This window comes from Setaria viridis, chromosome 5, assembly GCF_005286985.2.
Source record: "Setaria viridis chromosome 5, Setaria_viridis_v4.0, whole genome shotgun sequence".
NCBI lineage: Eukaryota > Viridiplantae > Streptophyta > Magnoliopsida > Poales > Poaceae > Setaria > Setaria viridis.
Window position 1 is genome coordinate 22,736,171 of NC_048267.2, and position 21,661 is coordinate 22,757,831.

Here is a 21,661-nt window from a genome sequence, read left to right on the forward strand (position 1 = left end):
GTCAGGCGCACGGGCGTTCGTGGCAGCGACGCCGCACCGCACGAGAGGCCGGGGGGACACATTTTCCATGGCCAGACAGTGGCGGAGCCCACGCCCCGACACCGCTGGGCTCGCCGCGCACGACGGCCGAACCACCCCCACCCCACCCCCCCGGCCGGCGTGCGCTGCGCTGCGCGCGGTCCCCGGCGAGCCCGGGGGGACAGGCGGAATCTCGCCGCGCTGGCCGTCTCACTGGCGCCCAACCCCGCCTGCCTGCCGCTGCCCGCCACCATGTGGCCCGCCCGCCCGTCTCCCCCCTCTTGCGTTATTGCTTCTTGCTACCTGCTAGCGCTAGTAGTCTTCTTCTTCCTCCTCATCCTCTGCTATCTAGACATCCAGCCCCTTCGGTTCCTTGCTATATATACGGCTGCCATTGGAGCGCTGCTTCAACACACCATCCACTGCCACTTGAGCCAACCAACAAGACACTCGCCTGTTATTCAAAGATCTACCCGTGCTCCAGCCAAACACTCGCAGCGAGCGGCAAGATGAAGCTTGTTGGAGGCCAGAGGAGGCAGAGGGGGTTCGGCAAGGCCCTCAAGGAGCAGAGGGCCAGGCTCTACATCATCCAGCGCTGCGTCGTCATGCTCCTGCGCTGGCACGACTGATCCCACCAGATCCATTGGAGAAGCTTCGTCTATCCGAGTCCGACGACATGGATCGATCGGTGGGATCGTCTTTGCCCTGCCCCTGATGCTTCATCGGGTGCCAAAGTTTTGGGGGGTGTTCTGGGTTTGTCTCTGTGCTGGTGCCAGAATGGTCGCCGGCTGCTGTACATAGAGGGACAGGGACAATATAGCGTAGTAGTACAAATTAGAGGTGGTAGCAGTAGGATTCACTGTGGTGTTCGTCAGTGTCTCTCCCCCCCTGATAACTAGTGTGACAATGTACAATCACATCAGTGTGGAATGCCAAATCAATGAACAGAGAACAAGCAACGGATCGATCACAATACATGCCTGCCTCTTCATCTTTTTCAGTTTAATTTCTAGCATTGTGGGTGCAGAACTGCAGGTGCATAGATTCTGGCAGTTTCGCTTTGAGCTGTTTCTTTTCCTCTTCTTTGCCAGAGCAGGAGCACATCTGATGAATCTCGGGTACGGTGTATTTGGCTGCTCCTACCAATCCCAGAAAAGAACTAATTTCATTGTCTTGCAGATTCAAAACTTCAGGCTACAGAGTGCGTGTACTCCTCTGATTCTGAGGTCTTATCATGGACTTCCCATTACCTGCATCCGAAGAAATGAACATCAAGACTTCAAACGAAACAACACAACTCATTTTTACATCTTATCGGCCTTCCATCAACTGGATGCTTGCAGCTCGTCGGACTCTTGACTTCTGAACGCCCGGTCATTCTCATGGGCTCATGGCAAACCAATGCAATCATATGGCAAAATTACCTATATTCATAAACGCAACATATGGTCACCATGTACATTTATCTTTTATTTTATCCCCTATTTATTTATTTTCACCTTTGTTCCAAAGATATCTGATTAGTTCATCTCTGTTGATTGACTCATGACTTGAAATCTCAACATGTACTAATAATGGTATATCATTTTTGTGGTCATATTTTTTGTTTTCAAATATTTATTTATGTTGACTTCATGTTCAAACAAACGAAAAAGGAACCTTTGTGTGATATCTTCTTCAATAAATACTTGAAAGTAAAACCTTGTTGGAATTTATACAATAAAGGTACCTTGAAGACTAGTATCATTTAGCTTTTTCATCAGGCAAAGCCTACTCTTAATAAAGCATGTACGAGGTTCCCTTCACTAATTAATTTATTGCTCTTTCGCAAATAATAAATAATTTGTTGCTCGCCAGGATTTCCTATTTTAGCATTCATAGGAAAGCAAAAGAAAAAAAATCAATTGGAACTGCCATAAAAATACTTATATTTTATTAAACTCCTGAACTGGCAGATCATTGTATTTTTTTTTGTTAAATTAAACTTCACTAGTGAACACAGGCAATGAAGAAAACACAACCTAAAACCACGACTGGAATGTTGGCCATTCCTTTACTTTATGTCCAATTATGAGGAAACAAACATGGCATAACCTATGGGCTTTTCAGTTATGCCTCTCTTAAGCTCGAACTGCCATCAGCTTGTCACTACTATTTTATCACCGGGGACAGAGATATACATAGCTGTTCGTCATGTTCTTGAGCAGACACCAGAGGCTAGATCCAGGAAAATACTTAGCTGTCGTTAGATCTCAGCACATGCGTTCCATGTAAATCCTCCTCAGCGTGCGCGGGTGAGACCGATCAGGTTGTCAATCCGTCAGGCGCACACGGGAGAGCCATCTTGGGTTGTCGGGCACGCCGCAATCTCCTCAGGGATCAAAATTGACATTGCCAATAAACTGATGCCCGGAGGCCAAGGATGGGTTATTGTAAGATGAGATGAACCAGGCTCACTTGATCAGATGGACGCTGGGCTTTTAGTTTTTCACCTTGTTGTCGGATGGTCCAAGTACATGCAGTGTGGGTTGCCAGTCTTGCCATGATGCAGGTGTGTGTAGTATATGTTTCAATCTCTTAACTATCATCCCCGCCTGTGCCTGACCCTTCCTATATAAACTTATAGCAGTGTGCCCACTGAGGGTCAGCCACACCAGGAGCAAAAATCATACAGTAGTTGCGTTCTCAGCCACACCAGACACCAGCACTGCATACACCTTCTGAGTTCTGTCCAAGGTGTGACCATTCAGGTTGTGAGGATGAAGCTTAGGAGCCAACGGAGAGGAGGAATCACCAAGTCTCTGAAGGAGCAGAGATCAAGGCTTTATATCATCTCGCGATGCGTAGTTATGCTGATCCGTTGGCATGATTGACCAAAAGCAATTTTGGCTTCTGATTTTTTTTCTTTTTTCTTCCAGTTCTTCTGTCGTTTCATCAGCTACCAGAATGATAGCTGAAATTGTGTATATAGATAGATACGTACCCTTTTAGCATAGTTGTGATATGAATCAATATTCAGATTTTGTTCCTCCCTTGTTATTTATACTTGCAAAATTGCTTTTGCACAAGAATGTCAGGTATTCTAACAGAATAAAAGAGAAGGTTATTTATATTTTTGTTTCATGCATGTTTCATCAGCGAAACAAATTAATCAGAAAATTTGTGTTCATTAAACTCTGATCTCAACTCAATCCTATTCTAGTGGCAGTATCTTTTGAAAAAACTGTTTATACTTATTTCCTTACAGAATACACAAAAATGAACTTATGCACAACATATTGTCTGATGAATACTTGAAATGATGAAACCTAGCTGGAATTTATCCAATAAAAGTATTGTATCCACTCAAATTTGAAGTATTCACACAATTCAAGAGGAAAATTGGCAACCTCGTCAAGGATAGGGTCCTGCAAAAATGTTATTTACTGGAACTCTAGAACTTTTTGATAGATTTAATTTTTCAAATTCAATGAACTGCTGAAACAGATCAGATAAGAAGACACGACCAAAATAGTAGACGTTGGCCATGCCAGTCGTGATTTGTGAGGAACCACATATAGCATAATCTATTCATTATTCTGTTCAGCTATGCTACTTAAACTCAAAATTCCATCAGAAGCAAAGCTCATCTCAGTTTGTCTATGGGATCTATCAAACTATGTGCTACTACCCTGGCTACCTGGAACAAAGATACGTAGTTGTTCATGTTCTTGAGCAGGCAACAAAGGCTAGATCCAGGCAAATCCTAGCTGTAGTCAGATCTCAACACATGCAATCCGTCTCAGCATGCGTGCGAGATCGGTCAGGTTGTCCGTCAGGCGCAATGGAGGGTCATACAGGGTTGTCGGGCACGCCGCAATTTCCTCAGAGATCAAGATTGACTTTGCCATTAACCTGGTGCCAAACGCCAAAGTTGAGTCTGGAGAAGATTATTGTAAGATGAGGGACAGGCTCACATGAACAGATGGACACTGGGGGATACTTGTTTTTCACTCCCTTGTCTGATGGTCCAAGTACATACAGTGTGGGTTGCCAGTCTTGCCATGATGAAGGTGGATGGGTGCATATTCTAGTCTCCTCTTCTTAATGATCTCCATAGCCACCTGCCTGTGACACTTCTTATATAAACTCCTAGCATAGTGCAAATTGAGTCAGCCATACCAAGTGCAAGTGCCAAGATCACTGAGCTGTTGTGTTTCCAGGCAGCCACACCAACATCAAGGAGTGTGAGCATTTGTCAGGATGAAACTTGGGAGCCAAAGAAGGAGAGCAGGGTTTAGCAAAACCATCAAGGAGCAGAGATCAAGGCTTTATATCATCTCCAGATGTATCGTTATGCTGATCCGGTGGCATGACTGACGAAGAACAGTTTTGGCTCTTGATTTCTTTATTTTTCCAGCTCTGCTGTTGTTATTTTTTCTTTTCCGGCTACCAGAATGGTAGAGAAAATGTACATACAGATAGAATCAGATCCTTGTAGCAGCTGCAGTATCAATCAATATTCAGTTTTGTCCCTCTCATTGTTTGTCTCTTCCGTGCCGCTTTGCACAAGAATGAAAAGCTTTCCAATGTCATTGTTTCTGGGATGTGACTCCTTTCTACAGGCAGAAATTGTTAATGGTCAGATTTCTGACTGTTTCACCTGGACGATACACATTTGATAACTTGATCAGCCAGCACAAGACATTTGAAGTCTATTAGATCAGACGATGAACCATGCCAGACATAAATAGAGAAGCAGATTTAAAATACGGCTTCATGGATGTCTAATCGACAGAGTGAACTAATCAGATAGTCCTAGTGTTTTCTCTGCTATCTGTATATTGCTGCAAGTCAATAATGTTTGTTCTTTAATGGTATATTCAACTGACAATACAAGAAAGCAAGCCTTCTTTTCATTCGCTGTCGCATGGCGTCACCAGATAATTCAGCACTTCACCCTTCCAATGTATGTCTTCATATCGGAATTCAGGGACAGGCTTGACAGCTTGAATCTTGACCACTCAGTGTCACGCAATAATTAGTTGAACGACATGCTTCCAATTAAACAGCAGATGCCTATAAGCTGAATGTTCAGAACACAGGCATCATCTTACGAGCTCCATCTTACTCAACCACAGAATCAGGACTGGTGCTCTGAAAGACTGAAACACTAACAAATACACAAATCGTGATGAAGCAAAGCAGAAAGCTATAGGATGATAAAAATTCTGGTATGTCTTCCGACTCAACTATGTCGACAATTACGATAATGCTCCTAAGATATGTATAGAAAGGCCCCAAATTTTCTGAGGTTCTTTCTTGTGAACTCAATGCTGTTCCAGTTAGAGCAAGCTGAGAGCAGACATGATGACTCACTCAGCACCCATCATCAGTACAACCAAACTTCTCTATCCCTTTTAATCTGTACAAACAAATAAGGCACAGCTGCACACGGAGCTTGCTTCCATGTAGTACGCCAAAAAAACCGCTAGCTGTGCTCCAAGAGGAGGCTCCGCTCGCTTGGTGCAGCAGCAAGCTCACACACGGTGAGCTCTGAGCTGGTGCCCGTCGCCGTTCAGATCTCGACGCCGGTGGTCCCCGTCCTGCGCGCACGCCGTCGCACGCACGCGCAGGGAAGGGACTGCCATTTATGCCCACGCCGCACGCACGGCGCGCCAGGGCGCACGCACGGCTTCCTGAGCTGTATATATCTCAGGTCCCAAAACACTGAGCACAAGTATAAACTAGTCTACTAGTACAAGTCTACAACAAGCATGAAAGGCCAAGGCTTTAATCAAACCGAGCAGGTCAGGGGCGATGCCGGACATGATCGTGGCCATGGGGGACAGGACGAGGAAAGCGAGGCCACAAGGATCCAAGGAGCCAGTGGTTCTCGAGGCCGCTGTCCCCGGCCAGAGCTCCAACCAGTCGTGGATCGCCAGTATTATACAACATACACTAGCGAGCTAGCCGTGCGTGTGCAGGTATGATATTAGTCTCTGGCCTCTGAAACGCATCTCATCTTCGCCTATATAATCTGCCTACCTCCTGAGGTTCTCTTCACAGTTCACACACCACAACCAACGATACGACCACAGAAGCAAGTCTTCTCCTATTAACAAGATTGTTCAAGGGATCAATAAGGAGCAAATCTAGCTAGCTAGTAACAAGGATGAAGCTTGTTGGGAGCGGCAGCAAGAGGAGAGGAGGGCTGGGCAGGGCTCTCAAGGAGCACAAGGCCAGGCTCTACATCATCCGCCGATGCGTCGTCATGCTCCTCCGCTGGGATGACTAGCTAGCTAGTCGCATCTCGCATGGCCAGATGCCCAGATGGTTGCCTTTTGATCGTCCTGTCAATTTTGGCTCTTGGTATACCGATTTCCCCCCCATCATGGATTGGTGATGGGTGATGGATTGGTCATGGATTGACCCTTTTTTGATAGATCTCCTGATCTATTATTATGTGTAGTGTACAATATAGATGTTGAGGATTGAGGTAGATCGTACTGTAGGTGTTTAGGTAGTAGAGGTGATTAAGGAGGGAACTGGAATCATGTCCTAAGGACATGTTTTGCCTTGTATATGTTCAGTGGAATCGCAAGGAAAAATATGACATTGATATCGAATTGCAGAAAAGGGGGGAAATCCCATGAATTTCGGATCAAGTTCTTGTGTTTATCTGAAGTTCTGAACCGTCTCTTTCTTCAAGTGCATTTTCTACCTCGCATGGCCAGCTTAAGCCTAATTTGATGCTAGGGCCGTACGGCCCGTACCTTTAATTTACAGTGCTCCATATGCTACTGCCGTGTACTAGTTGGATGTGCTGTCTCCGTTGTCTCGTTGAATCTGATGTAACTTGTCAATCCAGTTGTGCTCCAATCTTAAGAATGACAACAGTGCCTGATGATGAATCAAAGAACATGAGAAAGGGTTATAAAAGAAAAGGCAATGAAAGTTTGCTAAACTTTGAGCTATACTACCAAAATAACTACACAGCATGGTACTAATCTGAGGAAGAAAGTTATCATTAATTGCAGGAAATATTGACCGTAGGCCCAATAGCTTTCCTTCAAAAATTTAATATTTTATATACTAGGTTCGTGCTCGTGCATTGCTATGGTAGCAAAATATTTATAGCGCAACGCACCAACAAGACAATAATAATAGTGTGAAAGCAAGCATGAGCGTATCAAAGGAAAATAGTTAATTCAAGTAGTTGTTATTGAATTAAAGAAAGCTAGGTAAACCACAGTATCAGCCAACTCTATTTTTTATTTGCATGTGATGCGGCTAAGATAATGTCTTACTTTGCGGGAATTAGTTTTTGATATTACATTCACTCAGAATTTTACAGTAGTAAATTATAATAAAAAACACAACCTTTGCTCATAGTTTATGGGACCCCTTAAATAGATTTAAATCATCCACCACAAACTGATACAAACACTATTAATCATGTCACAGGACCTTTTCTGATATATTAAGAAAAAATATTTTTCAGAAAGAAATAATTACAAACAAAACATGTCCGATGTCCAATATACTCTGCAATACCTTTCTATGCCCAAACAAATATCCCGCGTGTAGTTCTCGTGTACAACATCTCCATAGCCAGGCGAAGAAAAGCCCATCGATGCAGTGGCCTGCGGTAGCGGCTCCTCCAAGGATGGCGACACCGGTCAAGATAGGCATGGATCATATACATCTTCTGAAATTACAAAAGCTCGCAACCAAGAGAAGACAAAAGTGAGAGGAGTCGCTGCTGCGATAAGAAAGAGACTGCATGATTGCGAGTCAAGCTCTTGTTTCAGTCATACTCTTCCCGAGTAGTTAGCCTGTTACGCTTAGGCTCTCAGTCTCTGGGTAGCCGTTGCCGCTGCGTGTGTGAGATCGTTGTCTCGTATACGCGTATGGGCTTAGGCGTGACAGATGTGCTTGAGGCTTTCACGAGTTAAGGCGTGTTCTGCTCGAGAAGAGTAGTGACCTTAAGAGAAGACAAAAGGGAATATTCGCTGTTGCGATAAAAAAAGAGCACGGTAGCACGAAAGAGTTTGCTGCCCTCCGGCGAATAGAGCGCGCGTTGCACGCAAGAGTTTCCGCCGAGTAGAGCGCGTGTTGCGCGTAAACGGAAAATAAGCCGGAAAATAATTTAGAAAAGTGACTTAGCTTGATTCGTGGATGATTGTTGACGAAGCCGTGACAGTCGTTGATGAAGCCATAACGGTTGTTGACGAAGTCGACTAGTCGGAGGCGATTCTGACTAGTTGTCGGTGATGCAAAGTTTGCCCCGACTAATTTTTAGTCGAGACGAGTTGAAGTCATCGACGAGCTGCCCGTAGCTGACGGAGTGGTCGGCAAGCTGATCGTGGTTGTCTTGACATGGGCGAGGAATAGTTCATTCCGTCTCGCCCGACCCAAGGTCCCGGGGTCGGACATGACTGGCCCTTTGAGGATGGAGCTCTGCCTCGCCCGACCCTTGGTCCCGAGGTCGGATGCGCCCGACCCTTTGATGGTGGAACTCCGCCTCACCCGACCCTTGGTCCTAGGGTCGGATGCGCCCGACCCCTTGCCGCAAGGCTTCGAATCGCCCGACCCCCGGCTTAGAGGGTCGGACTTATCCAAGACCCCGAGACAAGGGTGCGTTTTGAGCGTATACCATGCTTGGCTGAAGTAGTCGGCGTGCCTACAACATAGTCGATGAAATCATCGGCGAGCCGCCCGTAGTCGTCGGCGAGCTTGCGATGTAGTCAGACTTTCGAGTTGTAGTCAAACTCAGAGTCGCTGTCGGACTTTGAGTCGTAGTTGGACCTAGAGTCGCCGTCGGACTCCAAGTTGTAGTCGGACCCGGAATCGCCGTCGGAGTTCAAGTTCGAATCGCGGTGGAACCCGAGGTCGCCGTCGGAGTTGACGATCTGGTGCCGGAACGATCCGGCGCCGTCGGCGATGCAGAGCCAGGATCCAAAAACGAAGGTTGCGCCCGCTTCGATAGCGAAGATGGGTTTGATGATGACTGTGCCATTGAGTTTGCGCTGAGAAACTCGATGAGTACCCCTACCTGGCGCGCCAGCTGTCGGTGTTTTAGATCGGCAACCCGCCTAGGGGGTACCCTAGGTGGTCTTTTATGCGGTAAGGTCGTCGAGAATCAAGGAATCAATGGTGACGCAAGGAACACGATTTAGACAGGTTCGGGCCGCTAGATCGCGTAATACCCTACGTCCTGTGTATTGGTTTGTATTGAGGTATGTTGGATGTGTTTGTCCTCGTGTGTCCTGGGCTTGGGTGTTGAGGTATGACCTGCCGAGCTAGGTACCCCTGCCCTCCTTTATATACTCCAGGGGGCAGAGTACTAGTCGGATTACAAGGAGGAGTCCTAGTAGGAGTACACGGGACTAGTCCTAGTCGGATTACAGGGGAATCCTAGTAGGAGTCCGAGTTCTTCCTTCCTTGAGGGTATTGGGGATGTATCCCCGACACCGACCACCACAGATGCGACCTGACCACAACCTGCTGCGGCCGCCCTCTGGGAAGGGGCCATCAGGTTCGTGGGATAACGCCAGCAGGGTACCCGGGCCACACCCACACTTTCTCTACAACAACGACACATCGCCCGGGCATCCATCGACGCGCCCCGCCGAGGAGGTGTGTTTCCTCTCACGCGGTGGGGAGATGGATGCAGAGGAGGGAAGACTCCGGCTTGCCTTGCTCGCGGCGGCACCTGGTGGACCGTCGGATGTACCGCTGGAAGCCATGCGTCGCACCATCTCAGAGCTCCTGGAGGCGGGTGCAGATAACTTCACCATTAGGTGCTTCTCGCCAGAGAGTTTCCTAGTCATCTTTTCCTCGCAGCGTGCCATGGATGCGGCCATGCATGCTGGGAGCATCCCCGTCGGCGACATCAGGCTATTCTTCAGACCATGGACTCATCTAGTCCGGGCTGAAACTGGGACCTTGTTGTTCCAGGTATCCCTAGAGATCGAAGGTGTTCCTGCACATGCATGAAGCTGGTGCACCGCAAGGAAGATGCTCTCATCCTCATGCTGGATCGAGCATCTTGAACCAGCCACCGAAGACCCCTCCGACATGACCAAGATGAGGTTCACGGCATGGACGGATGACCCTGGCCGAATCCTAAGGAGGAAGACACTTCTCATCGCCGAACATGAGCAGCGGATCACCTACGATGACCCTGATATGCAGCTCATCTTCGGCAGCCTCCCCCTATATCTTCATCAAAAGAAGGTGCTCTCCTACAAGGCGCTCATCCACCTACGGAGAGTGGCGGACTTTCGGCCACGCTCACCATCTCCGTTGCTAGGCCCATCACTGCCTTCAAGTGATGGTGACTCCAGCCATGATAGAAACCCGGACCGGGGCTATGGGAAGTCCTGGGGTGTCGGCCCACGACTTCACGGGTTCTTCACAAAGGACGGAGTGGAGGATAGGAGCGGCGGGACGCTGGCCAGAGGTGCGAGCTCTGGAGTCCACTTGCTGTGCGCCATGTCTGAGCCACCGCCGGTCAAGCCAACACTGGCACCACAGGCTAGCATGATGCCCACCGGCTGTGCAGCTTCCACTCCGGCAACTGAGCCACCCTCTACGGCGTCCCTCTCCGGCGACCATCTCCGGCGACCGAGGTGGCGGCGGCGCCACCTGAAGCTCCAGCAATGGTGGACGGGAACGGGTCAAACCTCACTGCCACAAAAGCAAAAAGTGGCAAGGAGTTGCTGCCCGTGACCGGCCTGTTACGGCCTGTTCTTGTCGTAGCGATGGCAGACCAAAGCAACTTTCCTGAAAAAGGAAATGCAAGCCGACAAGGCAAGACAGGCGGATCACATGCCACGGGGGGAGGGGGGAGGAAAGCATGCGAGAGATGCCTTTTGAGGAGCTGCTGCCAACACGATGCTGCCATGCGGACCAAGCTATAGATCCGATGCTGATGGAGTCAAGGCTTCCACCAAATTCAAAATCAGGTCCTCATCATCTCAGCGGGTCACCGGTCCTAGCACAGGCAAACAATGCCTACCCAGCTCATCTTTAGCCATGGGGATGACCGTGAAGCCACGGCTCTAACCGAGCCGGCATGGACACCAGTCTCCAGGTGGGGCTCTACCACTGTAGCTGGGCCTAGCGCATCAAGGCTCACTACTGGATGTGTGAGCCCTGGTGGAGGGGCCACCAAAGCCCAGAAGGCCATGAACAAGAAGCTCAGCACGCCGGCAGCAACAACAACTGTTGCGCCCTCAACCTCTCCCATGTCAAGTTCGAGCTTGGCCACGGCCATGGCCAAGACCATTGCATTCCTCAGCAGTGTGCGGCTTGCGCTACTGCCGGGACGGCACCGACGCCACGATGCAGTGGAAGATTGGCCAACCAAACCTTGAACACGACAGTCAAATCGTCGAAGAAGGGAGAGGTTCTTGCCATGCGAAAGCTAGGAATCATCACTCACGATGAGGAAGCAGGACGAGTGACTGGCAAGGAATTTGACAGGTTCCTAGTTACAACCATGCAACCACGACACTTTGCGGCCCTTCGAGACATCTTCCTAGCTGGTAAAGAACTCACTGATGATGAACTCCTAATGATGCGTAACGCCATCACCAACGGTTATCTAACACCATGGAGTAGTGCAACCACAACATCGTTGTGTGGAACACTCGTGGTTTGAACGCGAGGTGCCGTAGGGACTCGCTTCGTGCGGTCGTGAGTGATGCGAATGCATCAATTGTGTGTATCCAAGAAACAAAATTTGATGTAATCTTACCAAATCTTATCTGTGAAATGCTCTGAACTAGATTCACGAGCTTTGCTTACTTACCATCTATCGGAGCTAGTCTGGGGATCTTGGTGGCCTGCAGGGGGCCTGAAGTTGCTTGTTCGACAGTGTATGTTGGACAATTTTCCGTCTCGGTCTCCATCACGATGGGTGCAACCTCTGAACCATGGTGTCTCATATCAGTCTATGGACCGCAACTGGATGCTGACAAAGTCAAGTTCCTTGAGGAGCTCCGTTTGATCCAAAGCCAAATCGCCTGCCCCCTAGATGATCGCTGGGGATTTCAATCTCATCCTGGACACCACTGACAAGAACAACAACATCAACAACCGTAGGAATTTGGGCAGGTTTCGGAGGTTCATGGATGAACTGCAATTATCCTTCATGGTCGTCGCTACACCTGAAGCAGTGAGAGGGCCAATCCAACACTGGAGAATTGGACAGGATTCTTGTAAATGTTGATTGGGAAATGTGTTTCCCATACTGCTTCTTACAGGCCCTATCGTCAGACATGTCTGATCTGTCCTCTACACCTAGCTACAAATGCAGCTTTCCATGTCAAGCGGCATTTTCACTTTGAGAATCAGTGGCTCAAGATACTGGGATACATTGAGGCCGTTAAAAGGGGATGGACATGTCCTGACTCGATTTCGGATCCCTTCACCTAGGTTGACGCAATGCTCAAGAACACAGCCAGGGAGCTGCAAAGTTGGAGCCAACGCAGCATTGGGTAGATAAAGACCCAACTGCTTGTAGCCAAAACAATAGTATTATGGCTGGATAGGGCACAAGAGGCAAGACAGTTAACTCAGGAGGAAGCTCAATTGAGAAGAGAACTCTATTGGCTTCGCCCAGGAACACTAGGAACGCTTGCTCTCTCTCTATATCACAACAGCAACGCAAGGAAGAAGATGAACAGTAGATTTTCCGGTGACGAATGTCGTGGAGCCTATCGCTCCTGTATCTTGGCCCTGGACTTCGCTCGGCTCGAACAGAATGAACTGGTGATACATGGTGATTTTATAGCCGCAGCCCCAAGCAACTAACTCCTGCGATCACCCGTGCGCATGTACGCACAAGCTACTGGCGATCCGGTCTTCACATACATGAACCACTCCCTCAACTGCAAGACCCGGACGCCCTCCGAACTGATCGTGAGCCCATGCCTAGACACTCTACAACTAACTCCACGCAACACAGGCACACGCACGCGCACGATGCAACTATCTTGCAGGCACACACACATGCACGACACGGCACCTCGCCCGGAACAGATTCTAGGGTGTGTTTATTCCTAACAATCTCCCCCTAAACACGACATGGCAGACTGGATCTTCACAGCAGAGTCGCCTCCTCATCGACATCGCAGAGCAGCGCACGCTCCTTCTTCTTCTTCGGGCAGTCCCACGCCATGTGCCCGCGCTCCCCGCAGTTGAAGCATTTCCCTCGGTAGCGGCTCCTGCCACGCCCCAAGCTCGTGCTGCTGCCACCACCATCATCATCACAATCGCTTCCATGGCCGCCGTTGTTCTCACCTCTACCACGCCATGCACCACCGCCGTACGCCTGCTCCTTGCCGCTGCGCTGACGCCGCCTTGCTTCCCACTGCGCCTCCGTGAGAAGCAGTTGCCTAGCATGGCTCTCAATAGTCGCCGCTTGGTCTTCAACATCCGTGTCCTCCGCCACCTGCAGCCGGCCGATGAGCTCCTCGACGGTCATGGTGTTGATGTCGGCAACAATCTTGATTGCCACCGCGACCTGCTTCAGCTTCTTGGGGATGACGCGCAGCACCTTCTTCACGACGCGGCTGTCCTCCATCTCCTCACCGAGCTCGTGTAGGCTAGTGATGAGCCCGTTGATGCGCATGGCGAAGTCGCCGATGGTCTCCCTGTCGTGGAAGGCCATGTTCTTGAACTCCTTCACGAGGCGCTACACACTCGCGGACTTCATGCGGTCGTCGCCGGCCCGCATCTTCGTCACTGCGTCCCACGCCTCCTTCGCCGATTTCTTCACGGCAAGCCTAGCCTTCATCTCCGACGGCACCGCACGCAAGATGGCGGCCAACGCCCACCGATCCTTAGCGCGATCCTTGGTGACCGCCTCCACTGCGTCCCACAGCTCCAGCGCCTCCAAACTCACCTGCATAACCAAGGCCCACTGATAGTAATTGGCCCTGGTTAGCAGCGGCAGCTCCACGACACCGGAATTGGGCATGACACGCTCCACAACGGCACCTGAGCTCGAACTGTCTCTGTCCTCAACCTTCGAGGAGTCGCCGATCTTCATCCTAGCTCTAGTACCAAATGTTGGCTTCACCCAAGAACACTAGGAACGCTTGCTCTCTCTCTCAATCACGATATCAACGGAAGGAAGAAGATCAACTGTAGATTTTCTGGCGACGAACGCCGTGGAGCCTATCGCTCCTGTATCTTGGCACTAGATTTCGCTCGGCTCGAACAGAACGAACTGGTGATACATGGTGATTTTATAGCCGCAGCCCCAGGCAACTAACTCTTGCGATCACCCGTGCGCACGTAGGCACAAGCTATTGGCGATCCGGTCTTCACGTACATGAGCCACTCCCTCAACCGCAAGATCCGGACGCCCTCCGAACTGATCGTGAGCCCATGCCTGGACCCTCTGCAACTAACTCCACGCAACACAGGCACACGCACGCGCACGACGCAGCTATCCCGCAGGCACACACACATGCACGACACGGCACCTTGCCCAGAACAGATTCCAGGGCGTGTTTATTCCTAACAAACTCAAGTGTAAAGTTCTGGAATTATCATCGCTGGAGAGAACTATGGCACGGTTGCGCTCGCGCATCACTTATTTGCGAGACGGCGACGCCAACACTAGGCTGTTCCACATCCAGTCAAGTTACCGCACAAAGAAGAAACACATTGCAAAGCTGGAAAACGAGGAGCGCACGGCCTTCACACAGGAGGAGAAAGAAGAGGTTCTCTACAACCATTTTGCAAATATTCTGGGCACGGCCACACACCAAAGTGAAGCTATTGATCTTCAGGCACTGGACTTTCAGCCGGCCAATTTTGAGCACCTCGAGTCACCTTTCTCTGAAGAAGAAGTGTGGAGCACAGTCAAATCACTCCCTAGCGACAAATCTCCAGGACCGGACGGGTTCACTGCTGAATTCTATAGGTCAGCGTAGTGGGTGATCAAGAGGGACATCATGGCAGCCTTCAATGCATTCTACTGGAACAGTTGTGGATAGCTACACTTGTTGAACGCCCCGCTCATCACGCTACTGCCGAAAGGACCAGAGCCCAAGCAGTCGGGTGACTACAGACCGATTAGTTTGATCCACAGTTTCACCAAACTTGTTGCAAAGCTGTTAGCCAACCACCTTGCTCCTGAACTGGATCGTCTGATCGACATCAACCAGAGTGCCTTCATCAAAAAGCGTTCAATACATGACAACTTCAAATTTGTGGAGCAAGTTGCAAAATCTCTACACCGCAAGAAAAAGGCGTTGCTGCTACTGAAACTTGATATCTCCAAGGCCTTCGACACGGTTAGCTGGTCCTTTTTGCTTCAGGTGCTGCAAGCATGGGCTTTGGAGGTAGATGGCGTGACTGGATAGCCTCCTTGATATCCTCGGCATCAACTAGAGTGCTATTGAATGGAGACCCAGGGTGGCTGATACACAATGCAAGGGGCTTAAGACAGGGAGACCCATTATCTCCGATGCTGTTCATATTTCTCATGGAAAGTCCGCATCGCCTGATCAGAAAAGCGGCCCAAGATGGAATGCTCACACCACCGGCTGACCCAGCAATACATCACTAGTGCTCCATTTATGCAGACGATGTCATGCTTTTTGCTGCTCCAAATGTGCAAGACATGATAACCATCAGGGAGGTGTTGGCGTTCTTTGGGAATGCCTCAGGGCTTCACACAAATTTACAGAAGAGCCTGATCGCACCGATTGCCTGCACAGAACAGCAAGTTAACCGGATCAGGAATATCATGCCGGCGCGGGTAGCTGAGTTTCCCATACAGTACCTGGGGCTACCGTTGACGGTCGGACACCTAAGGAAAGCGCATCTGCGGCCATTGGTCGACAAAGTTGCCACCAGCATGCCAACTTGGAAAGCACCGCTGATGAACAAAGCTGGCAGACTGACAACGGTGAAGGTGGTCATGAGCTCGATCTGCATCCACGATCTGCATCCACACTTTAATCTCTCTAAAAATCCTTGACTGGGTCTTCCAGGAAATAGATAAGCGGCGTCGAGGTTTCCTTTGGGCAGGAAAGGATAGAGCTCATGGTGGACAGTGCCTTGTTGCCTGGAATGCAGCATGCAGGCCAACTGAATTTGGAGGTTTGGGCATTACTGACCTACGAATCGCTTCATTCGCTCTAAGAATGAGATGGTTATGGCTGCAACGGACTGATGCAAATAGACCCTGGAAGCACTTGCAAATTGAATTTGGAAATGACTCAGTACTCCAGCAAATGTTTCAGCTATCCATTGATGTACAGCTAGGAGATAGGAACCTGGCGCTATTCTGGACAGATGGAATGGACAGCTATCTCCATGTACCATTGCTCCTGATCTTTGCAAGCTAATCAGGAAGAGAACAGTTGCTGAAGCGTTGCAGGAAAAGCAATGGATATGTGATATTGTCGGACAAGTAACAGTAACAACCATATCGCAGTACATTCAGCTTTGGCACGCAGTGGACGGGATTCATCTGAACTCAGGAATAGAGGACATCGTCTCTTGGAGATGGGATCCCTCGGGCATCTATTCTGCCAAGTCAGCTTACAGAATGTTCTTCGAAGGAGCTACAAAATTCGCTGCCGCAAAGCCTATCTGGAAAGCTTGGGCGCCATTGAAGGTAAAGTTCTTCATGTGGCTTGCTGTCAAGGATCGCCTATGGACAGCGGACAGGAGACATCGGCGTGGGTTGCAAGACCACACGGCCTGCGCTCTCTGTGACCAAGAACTAGAGACTGCAGACCATATCTTTGCCAAATGTCCATACACACAGCAGGTTTGGCAAGGCATTAGCATGCTCCTGAACATGCAAAACCAAGCACCGAGTCATGAGTGGCATTGATCGACTGGTGGCTTCAGAAGAGAAGGGGGATGAACAACCTGAAGAGAAAAGGATTGGGCTCTGCATTCATGCTAATCTCTTAGAAAATCTTGAAAGAGCGAAACGACAGTGTTCAGCAGACACCCCGCGAAACTAGCTGCACGGTTGGTCCAGGAGATCTTAGAAGAAGCCCAACTTTGGACCAGTGCCGGCGCCAAGCACCTGACTACTTTGGGATGGCCGGCAGTAGGAGCGCTAGGTCCTAGTTAGTTTCTAGTTGCTTTCTTTTCCTGTTTTTCGGTTGTTTTCGTTCTTGTATAAACGCTATCAAGTGTCAAACCGTGTGGGCGTGCCCAGATGGCCCGCGATGTAATGCTAAACATTTCTCTCTTCTTAATACAAAGATACGCAGCTCTCGTGCGTATTCTCGAAAAAAATAATCTACAGTACATTACATGACAAGCAAAAAAGGTAGAAACTGAATCAGCTTTGTCTGTGCTCTCACAGATTTTCCGATCAATGCTGTTGTTTTCAGTCATTCTCCAATCTTGAGATGTACTTGTCGTAGAACTTGCCAGCCTTCTCGAGCTCACCAAGCTCGGTGTAGCAGTCTGCTATTGCTCCATATGCTTCAGTGACACCTGCATCCTCTCCGGTCATCTTAGAGATGTTTAGCACCATGGAGTGATACTTTATGGCTTCCTTGTACTTGCCTTGTCTCTGCAACGATGCTCCTGGAGAATGCAAAGCGACTTTGTTATTTGGATTTTGCAAACACATCAGACTTTTTCCAGTTTACATTATTAATGTAAGGTGTCACAAAAAAAGTCCCCGTTTTGAAGGTGACATCCTGACATCATTCTATTGTCTTTATATGACCAATTTTGAACTTAGTATTGAGCATGCCTGAGAATACTTTCCTCCATTATCATTTTTGAACTAGTATTCTTCCATGCACGTAGCATTTATACCAAATTCAGGAAAGAAAATTAGGGGAGGTCGGAATTGTGTGAATCTTCAAGTTATGAAGGACACATGGTGTAGCATCGTCAGTTTTAAGTATATGTGAAAATAAACCATGAACTATAATTTTGCAAAAGAATGAACAAACCTAATCCTCGTGCTGCCTTCTTCTCTTCAACATGGTCACCTAAAGATTGTGCAAGATCAAGAGCTGCCTTGAACTCAGGAAACGCCTTGTCAGGAGCTTGGTTTCTCAGGTAGTTCTTCCCAGTCCTCAGATATGCAATCAGACGCTCTTTCTGAGGATCAACAATAACTTCCGATTCTGGTATCTTGCTACCAACTGGGGCATAGCTCAAAGCAGGAGCGTAAGATTCAATCTTGGCTTGTCTTCTCAGTGCAGCATTTATCTGTCGTAACTGATCATTCAGCCGTGCAAGCTCCCCTCTCCTCTGTCTTGCAAGGAGCCCTACAGGATTTCTGAATTGCTCAGCATAATGCAGAAACTTTCAGATAGATCCCATAACAGAGGGAAATATGCATATTAGAGAACATCTAATCTGAACACGGAAATATCGACTAACCTACTTATTGTCAAAAAGGACAGGAATGGAGCAAGTATTCATTAAAGAGATTAATTGGCATAAATAGTTGTGAAACAAATGCAAACGGCCCCATCACCTAAATAACTTGAAATAATTCAGTTCTGTCAGAATAGATACGTACAAAAAATAACTAAAGTAGCAGCCAGTTGGATGACAGGCATGATAACTAGAATGCTCCAAAATGCAATTTTCCTTAAAATTCATTCTATGTTACATCCCAATTTATGTAGTACTGAACTATCGATAACTTGCAGAGAGGCAAAGAACCTGTATATGTTTAAATTTAACCAAATGCCACAGCTAAGTAAGGAGTATTTTGTTTTCTTAGGACAAGACTTAGAACTTCAATTACTCCATTAATATATCGTTCCCTTAAATATATTGTTTTATGATACAAAATCATAATCATAAGTTTTTAGTACAAATCTACCAACATTAATGTTGTGTCATAAAATTATGTATTAAAGGAGTACTTGTCAGTCAAAGCCTGACCCTAATGAAACGAAATATGCCCAAACAGAGCAAGTAGCACAAGGGTGCAGAGAAAACTCATGTACTTTCCTGGTATTGGAAGCAATTCCATGCGCATCATAAACAATTGAAAGTTCAGAGTTTGGAAACAATTTTAATCACATAGTATGTTGATGACATATTAGAAAACGTAAACACATAGATAGGGAAAAAGTCCATTATGCATTGTCACAATGACATTAATAGCCAGTTTCCAAGCCACAAACTACCATTCCATGTCTCAACTTTCTTTAATTTACAGTGTGATGAGCTTACCTCCAACAGTAGCACCGACCATGGCTATTGCAAATAGCAAAGGCATGTTAGGGAGGGAGTACTCTTGCTCACATGGTTCTGCTAAACAAGCAGGTGGCAGAATATATATGATACAACTACTGACAAGACATGCTTTCCCAAAATAGGAACATACAACTTCCTGCAAAAAGTACGAGAAATAATGCTGCATAACATTATAGATGAAGTTTGCAAAATAAAATTTGCAAGGGTAAAAATTTAAGCTGTATTAGTAACTCCTCTATTAAAATAATACAAGGCGCATTTCATTTTAAAAAATCCAGCATTGCATACTCTGACCAATAATTAGTCAAACTGTAAGTATGTTTGGTCTTTGGTGTATAAAAATTATACAAACTAGATTCATATTTCAAAATGCTCTCACACTATATTAGTTTTGTGAAAGCATCTGTTGAAATCTAAGTTTGAAGACTGGACCAAAATAATTACATGCCTTGTGTTCTTGATTTGAGGGAGTAAGACAATATTGTTATTAAAAAAATGTGACAACTGAACACAAGGTTATTTTTAGTTATTTGAAAATTTTAAGTCTTGTTACAAATCAAAGGTTCTCTTCAGTCATTACATGACAAATGCTAGAGACAGATAACAAATGCTAAAAATAGAGCAAGGGACTCACCATCATACCTGAAGATCAGATATGGACCTCTTGAGATCATGCCCATGTTCATTAGCTGCATGGATGCCATCACTCCTAGAATCGGTGCTATCAGTCAGTGACTGGACAAGCCGAGATGCAGAACGCTTCGCAGATAAGGAAAATCTTGCAACCCGGTCAACTGGTAATGGCACAGGAAACATTTGCTCTGCATGACAAGTGTCACCACAATCAGCAACAATATGATATCATTTTTCATGCTGAATTAGTTCTGTAAAGCAAAATTTTCCATTCCTTTGCCTAACTATTATAATTTATAATCAGATTTTCTCAAAAAGATGAACTCTGAAAGTGGTTGATCTTGAAACATTCTATGTATAATGGCATCACATACTAGGAAAACAAATTAACACACAATTTATGCATCTGTCAAAAGCTTGAAGTAATCTGAGCAGCATTGTAACTGCGTAAACCAAACAGGATATAAAGTCAAATTACAAATAGGCGAACAATTCTATTAACTAAACATCTGAAAATCAAATGGACAAAAAATACTGGCATAGTGAAAAAAAAAAGTGGGCTTTTCTTCTCAGATTTCCATGCAGAAACCTCACAGCCAAAAGGGAAAGAAAACCCCACTAGTATCAAACTGCAATCTTGTTCTATGCAGTCCATTTAAAAGGCAATAGAGCTCCAAACTTGTTCCATCCAACAAGGAATAGTCCCTCCTTTCTCTAGTATAAAGCTCACATTGCAAGGAGACCGAGAAATGGTGTCACATCGAAAGGAATTGAGAGTTTGGAACCAGACACACTAGAATAGGAATAGAGGCATTGTCCAGCAAGGCTTGGCACTTGTATCGACTTTCTTTTCTAAGGGAGTGCAAGAGAGGCTCTTACAGTATTGAAACACCTACATAAGCATGACATGAGCACCAGCATTACCAAAATCATACAGCACGTCTTAGCACAATACCGGACCACCCTCCCTTACACTCAAAAAAAAAGACAATAAAAAGCAAAATAACGCCTCTTAGCTCGGCTACCTGCCCTCCCTCTCTATTAGTGAATAGTCTCCCAGGATCTCCACCACAGCAAGTTAGCATCATTGGCACGACGGGCAGCTCACAAGGGAACATGGCCATGGTGACAAACAATATGGAGCTAGCGTGTGAAGGAAAGCGGCAAAAATGCAACCTTAGAGCCAACAAACAAGCGCTGCTACTCTCCACCACGACTAACACCGGAAAGGAGAAGAACTGGGGGCAAATCAGCGGCGCGAGAGCAAACAGAGTCATTTCGTCGATCGGCTCCCGCACACGCCAGTTTGGAGGCCGCAGCGAGAAGGACCCACGCCGGAGGGAGTTCGCTAGAACTATAGTTGCTCAGATAAGAGTTGGAAACCATGAAGCTACGGCCGCAAGAAATTGAGACGTGATATGTACTAGGTAATGCAGCCATGCAGGAAAGGAAACGGGAGAGGAGGAGCTCGAGAACACTCACTGGAGGCCGTTGGCAGGAGGGATGAGCACGGCGAGGATCTCACGCCGGAGCATCGCCAAGGCGGCGGCGCCGGAGCGGCGGGGCGCAAAGGAAGCGCCATTAAGGAGAGGATAACTGGATAGGAGGGAATGAAGAAGAGCCCTGCCTGATATCCTAGCCATCCGCTTTAGCTGGATATTTTTCATATGAGCCCCTGCAAATAGTGTGGCATTACATTTAAGACCCGGTTCTGCGCCTTTCTTCATGTAAAGCGTAAAGCATGAATCCGCTTCCGATCTATCTTGTGATACATTTTCAATCCCTATAATGGCGAATTTTT

The 21,661-nt window shown here is 47.5% G+C and overlaps 4 protein-coding genes and 1 pseudogene across 5 annotated transcripts; 3 read left to right on the plus strand and 2 right to left on the minus strand.

The window, feature by feature from the left end:
• The first annotated feature begins 317 nt into the window (after positions 1-317).
• Positions 318-993, plus strand: LOC140222692 (small polypeptide DEVIL 4-like). Its single transcript, XM_072293523.1, has one exon. The coding sequence runs from the start codon at positions 528-530 to the stop codon at positions 645-647; it is 120 nt and encodes a 39-aa protein (XP_072149624.1). The 5' UTR covers positions 318-527; the 3' UTR covers positions 648-993.
• A 1,220-nt stretch (positions 994-2,213) lies between these two features.
• Positions 2,214-3,047, plus strand: LOC140222693 (small polypeptide DEVIL 4-like). The gene has a single exon (XM_072293524.1). The coding sequence runs from the start codon at positions 2,778-2,780 to the stop codon at positions 2,889-2,891; it is 114 nt and encodes a 37-aa protein (XP_072149625.1). The 5' UTR covers positions 2,214-2,777; the 3' UTR covers positions 2,892-3,047.
• Positions 3,048-5,699: 2,652 nt separating this feature from the next.
• On the plus strand, positions 5,700-6,665 carry LOC140222965 (small polypeptide DEVIL 4-like). Its single transcript, XM_072294185.1, has 2 exons — positions 5,700-5,984; positions 6,067-6,665. The coding sequence occupies exon 2, from the start codon at positions 6,173-6,175 to the stop codon at positions 6,293-6,295; it is 123 nt and encodes a 40-aa protein (XP_072150286.1). The 5' UTR covers positions 5,700-5,984; positions 6,067-6,172; the 3' UTR covers positions 6,296-6,665.
• A 6,008-nt stretch (positions 6,666-12,673) lies between these two features.
• On the minus strand, positions 12,674-14,109 carry LOC140222979 (uncharacterized; annotated as a pseudogene).
• A 3,072-nt stretch (positions 14,110-17,181) lies between these two features.
• LOC117858536 (protein FLUORESCENT IN BLUE LIGHT, chloroplastic) lies at positions 17,182-21,500 on the minus strand. Of its 2 annotated transcripts, XM_034741617.1 has the most exons (5): positions 21,343-21,500; positions 19,870-20,048; positions 19,204-19,363; positions 17,961-18,281; positions 17,182-17,583 (listed from the first exon to the last, which is right to left on the minus strand). In XM_034741617.1, exons 1-5 carry the CDS (start codon positions 21,440-21,442, stop codon positions 17,381-17,383), a joined length of 963 nt encoding a protein of 320 aa, XP_034597508.1. In that variant the 5' UTR covers positions 21,443-21,500; the 3' UTR covers positions 17,182-17,380. The 2 variants fall into 2 exon arrangements, with proteins under 2 accessions (XP_034597508.1, XP_072149627.1); XM_072293526.1 differs by lacking the exon at positions 21,343-21,500 and having other exon boundaries at positions 19,862-20,002.
• Positions 21,501-21,661: the final 161 nt, after the last annotated feature.

Bases quoted from the DNA above. Each gene is read 5' to 3' on its own strand.
- LOC140222692 (XM_072293523.1), top strand. From the start codon at position 528: ATGAAGCTTGTTGGAGGCCAGAGGAGGCAGAGGGGGTTCGGCAAGGCC.
- LOC140222693 (XM_072293524.1), top strand. From the start codon at position 2,778: ATGAAGCTTAGGAGCCAACGGAGAGGAGGAATCACCAAGTCTCTGAAG.
- LOC140222965 (XM_072294185.1), top strand. From the start codon at position 6,173: ATGAAGCTTGTTGGGAGCGGCAGCAAGAGGAGAGGAGGGCTGGGCAGG.
- LOC117858536 (XM_034741617.1), bottom strand. From the start codon at position 21,442: ATGGCGCTTCCTTTGCGCCCCGCCGCTCCGGCGCCGCCGCCTTGGCGA. The intron at 18,282-19,203 runs GTAAGCTCATCA...GAAATCCTGTAG, and splicing joins GGTCGGTGCTACTGTTGGAG to GGCTCCTTGCAAGACAGAGG. The intron at 17,584-17,960 runs GTTTGTTCATTC...TGCATTCTCCAG, and splicing joins GAAGGCAGCACGAGGATTAG to GAGCATCGTTGCAGAGACAA.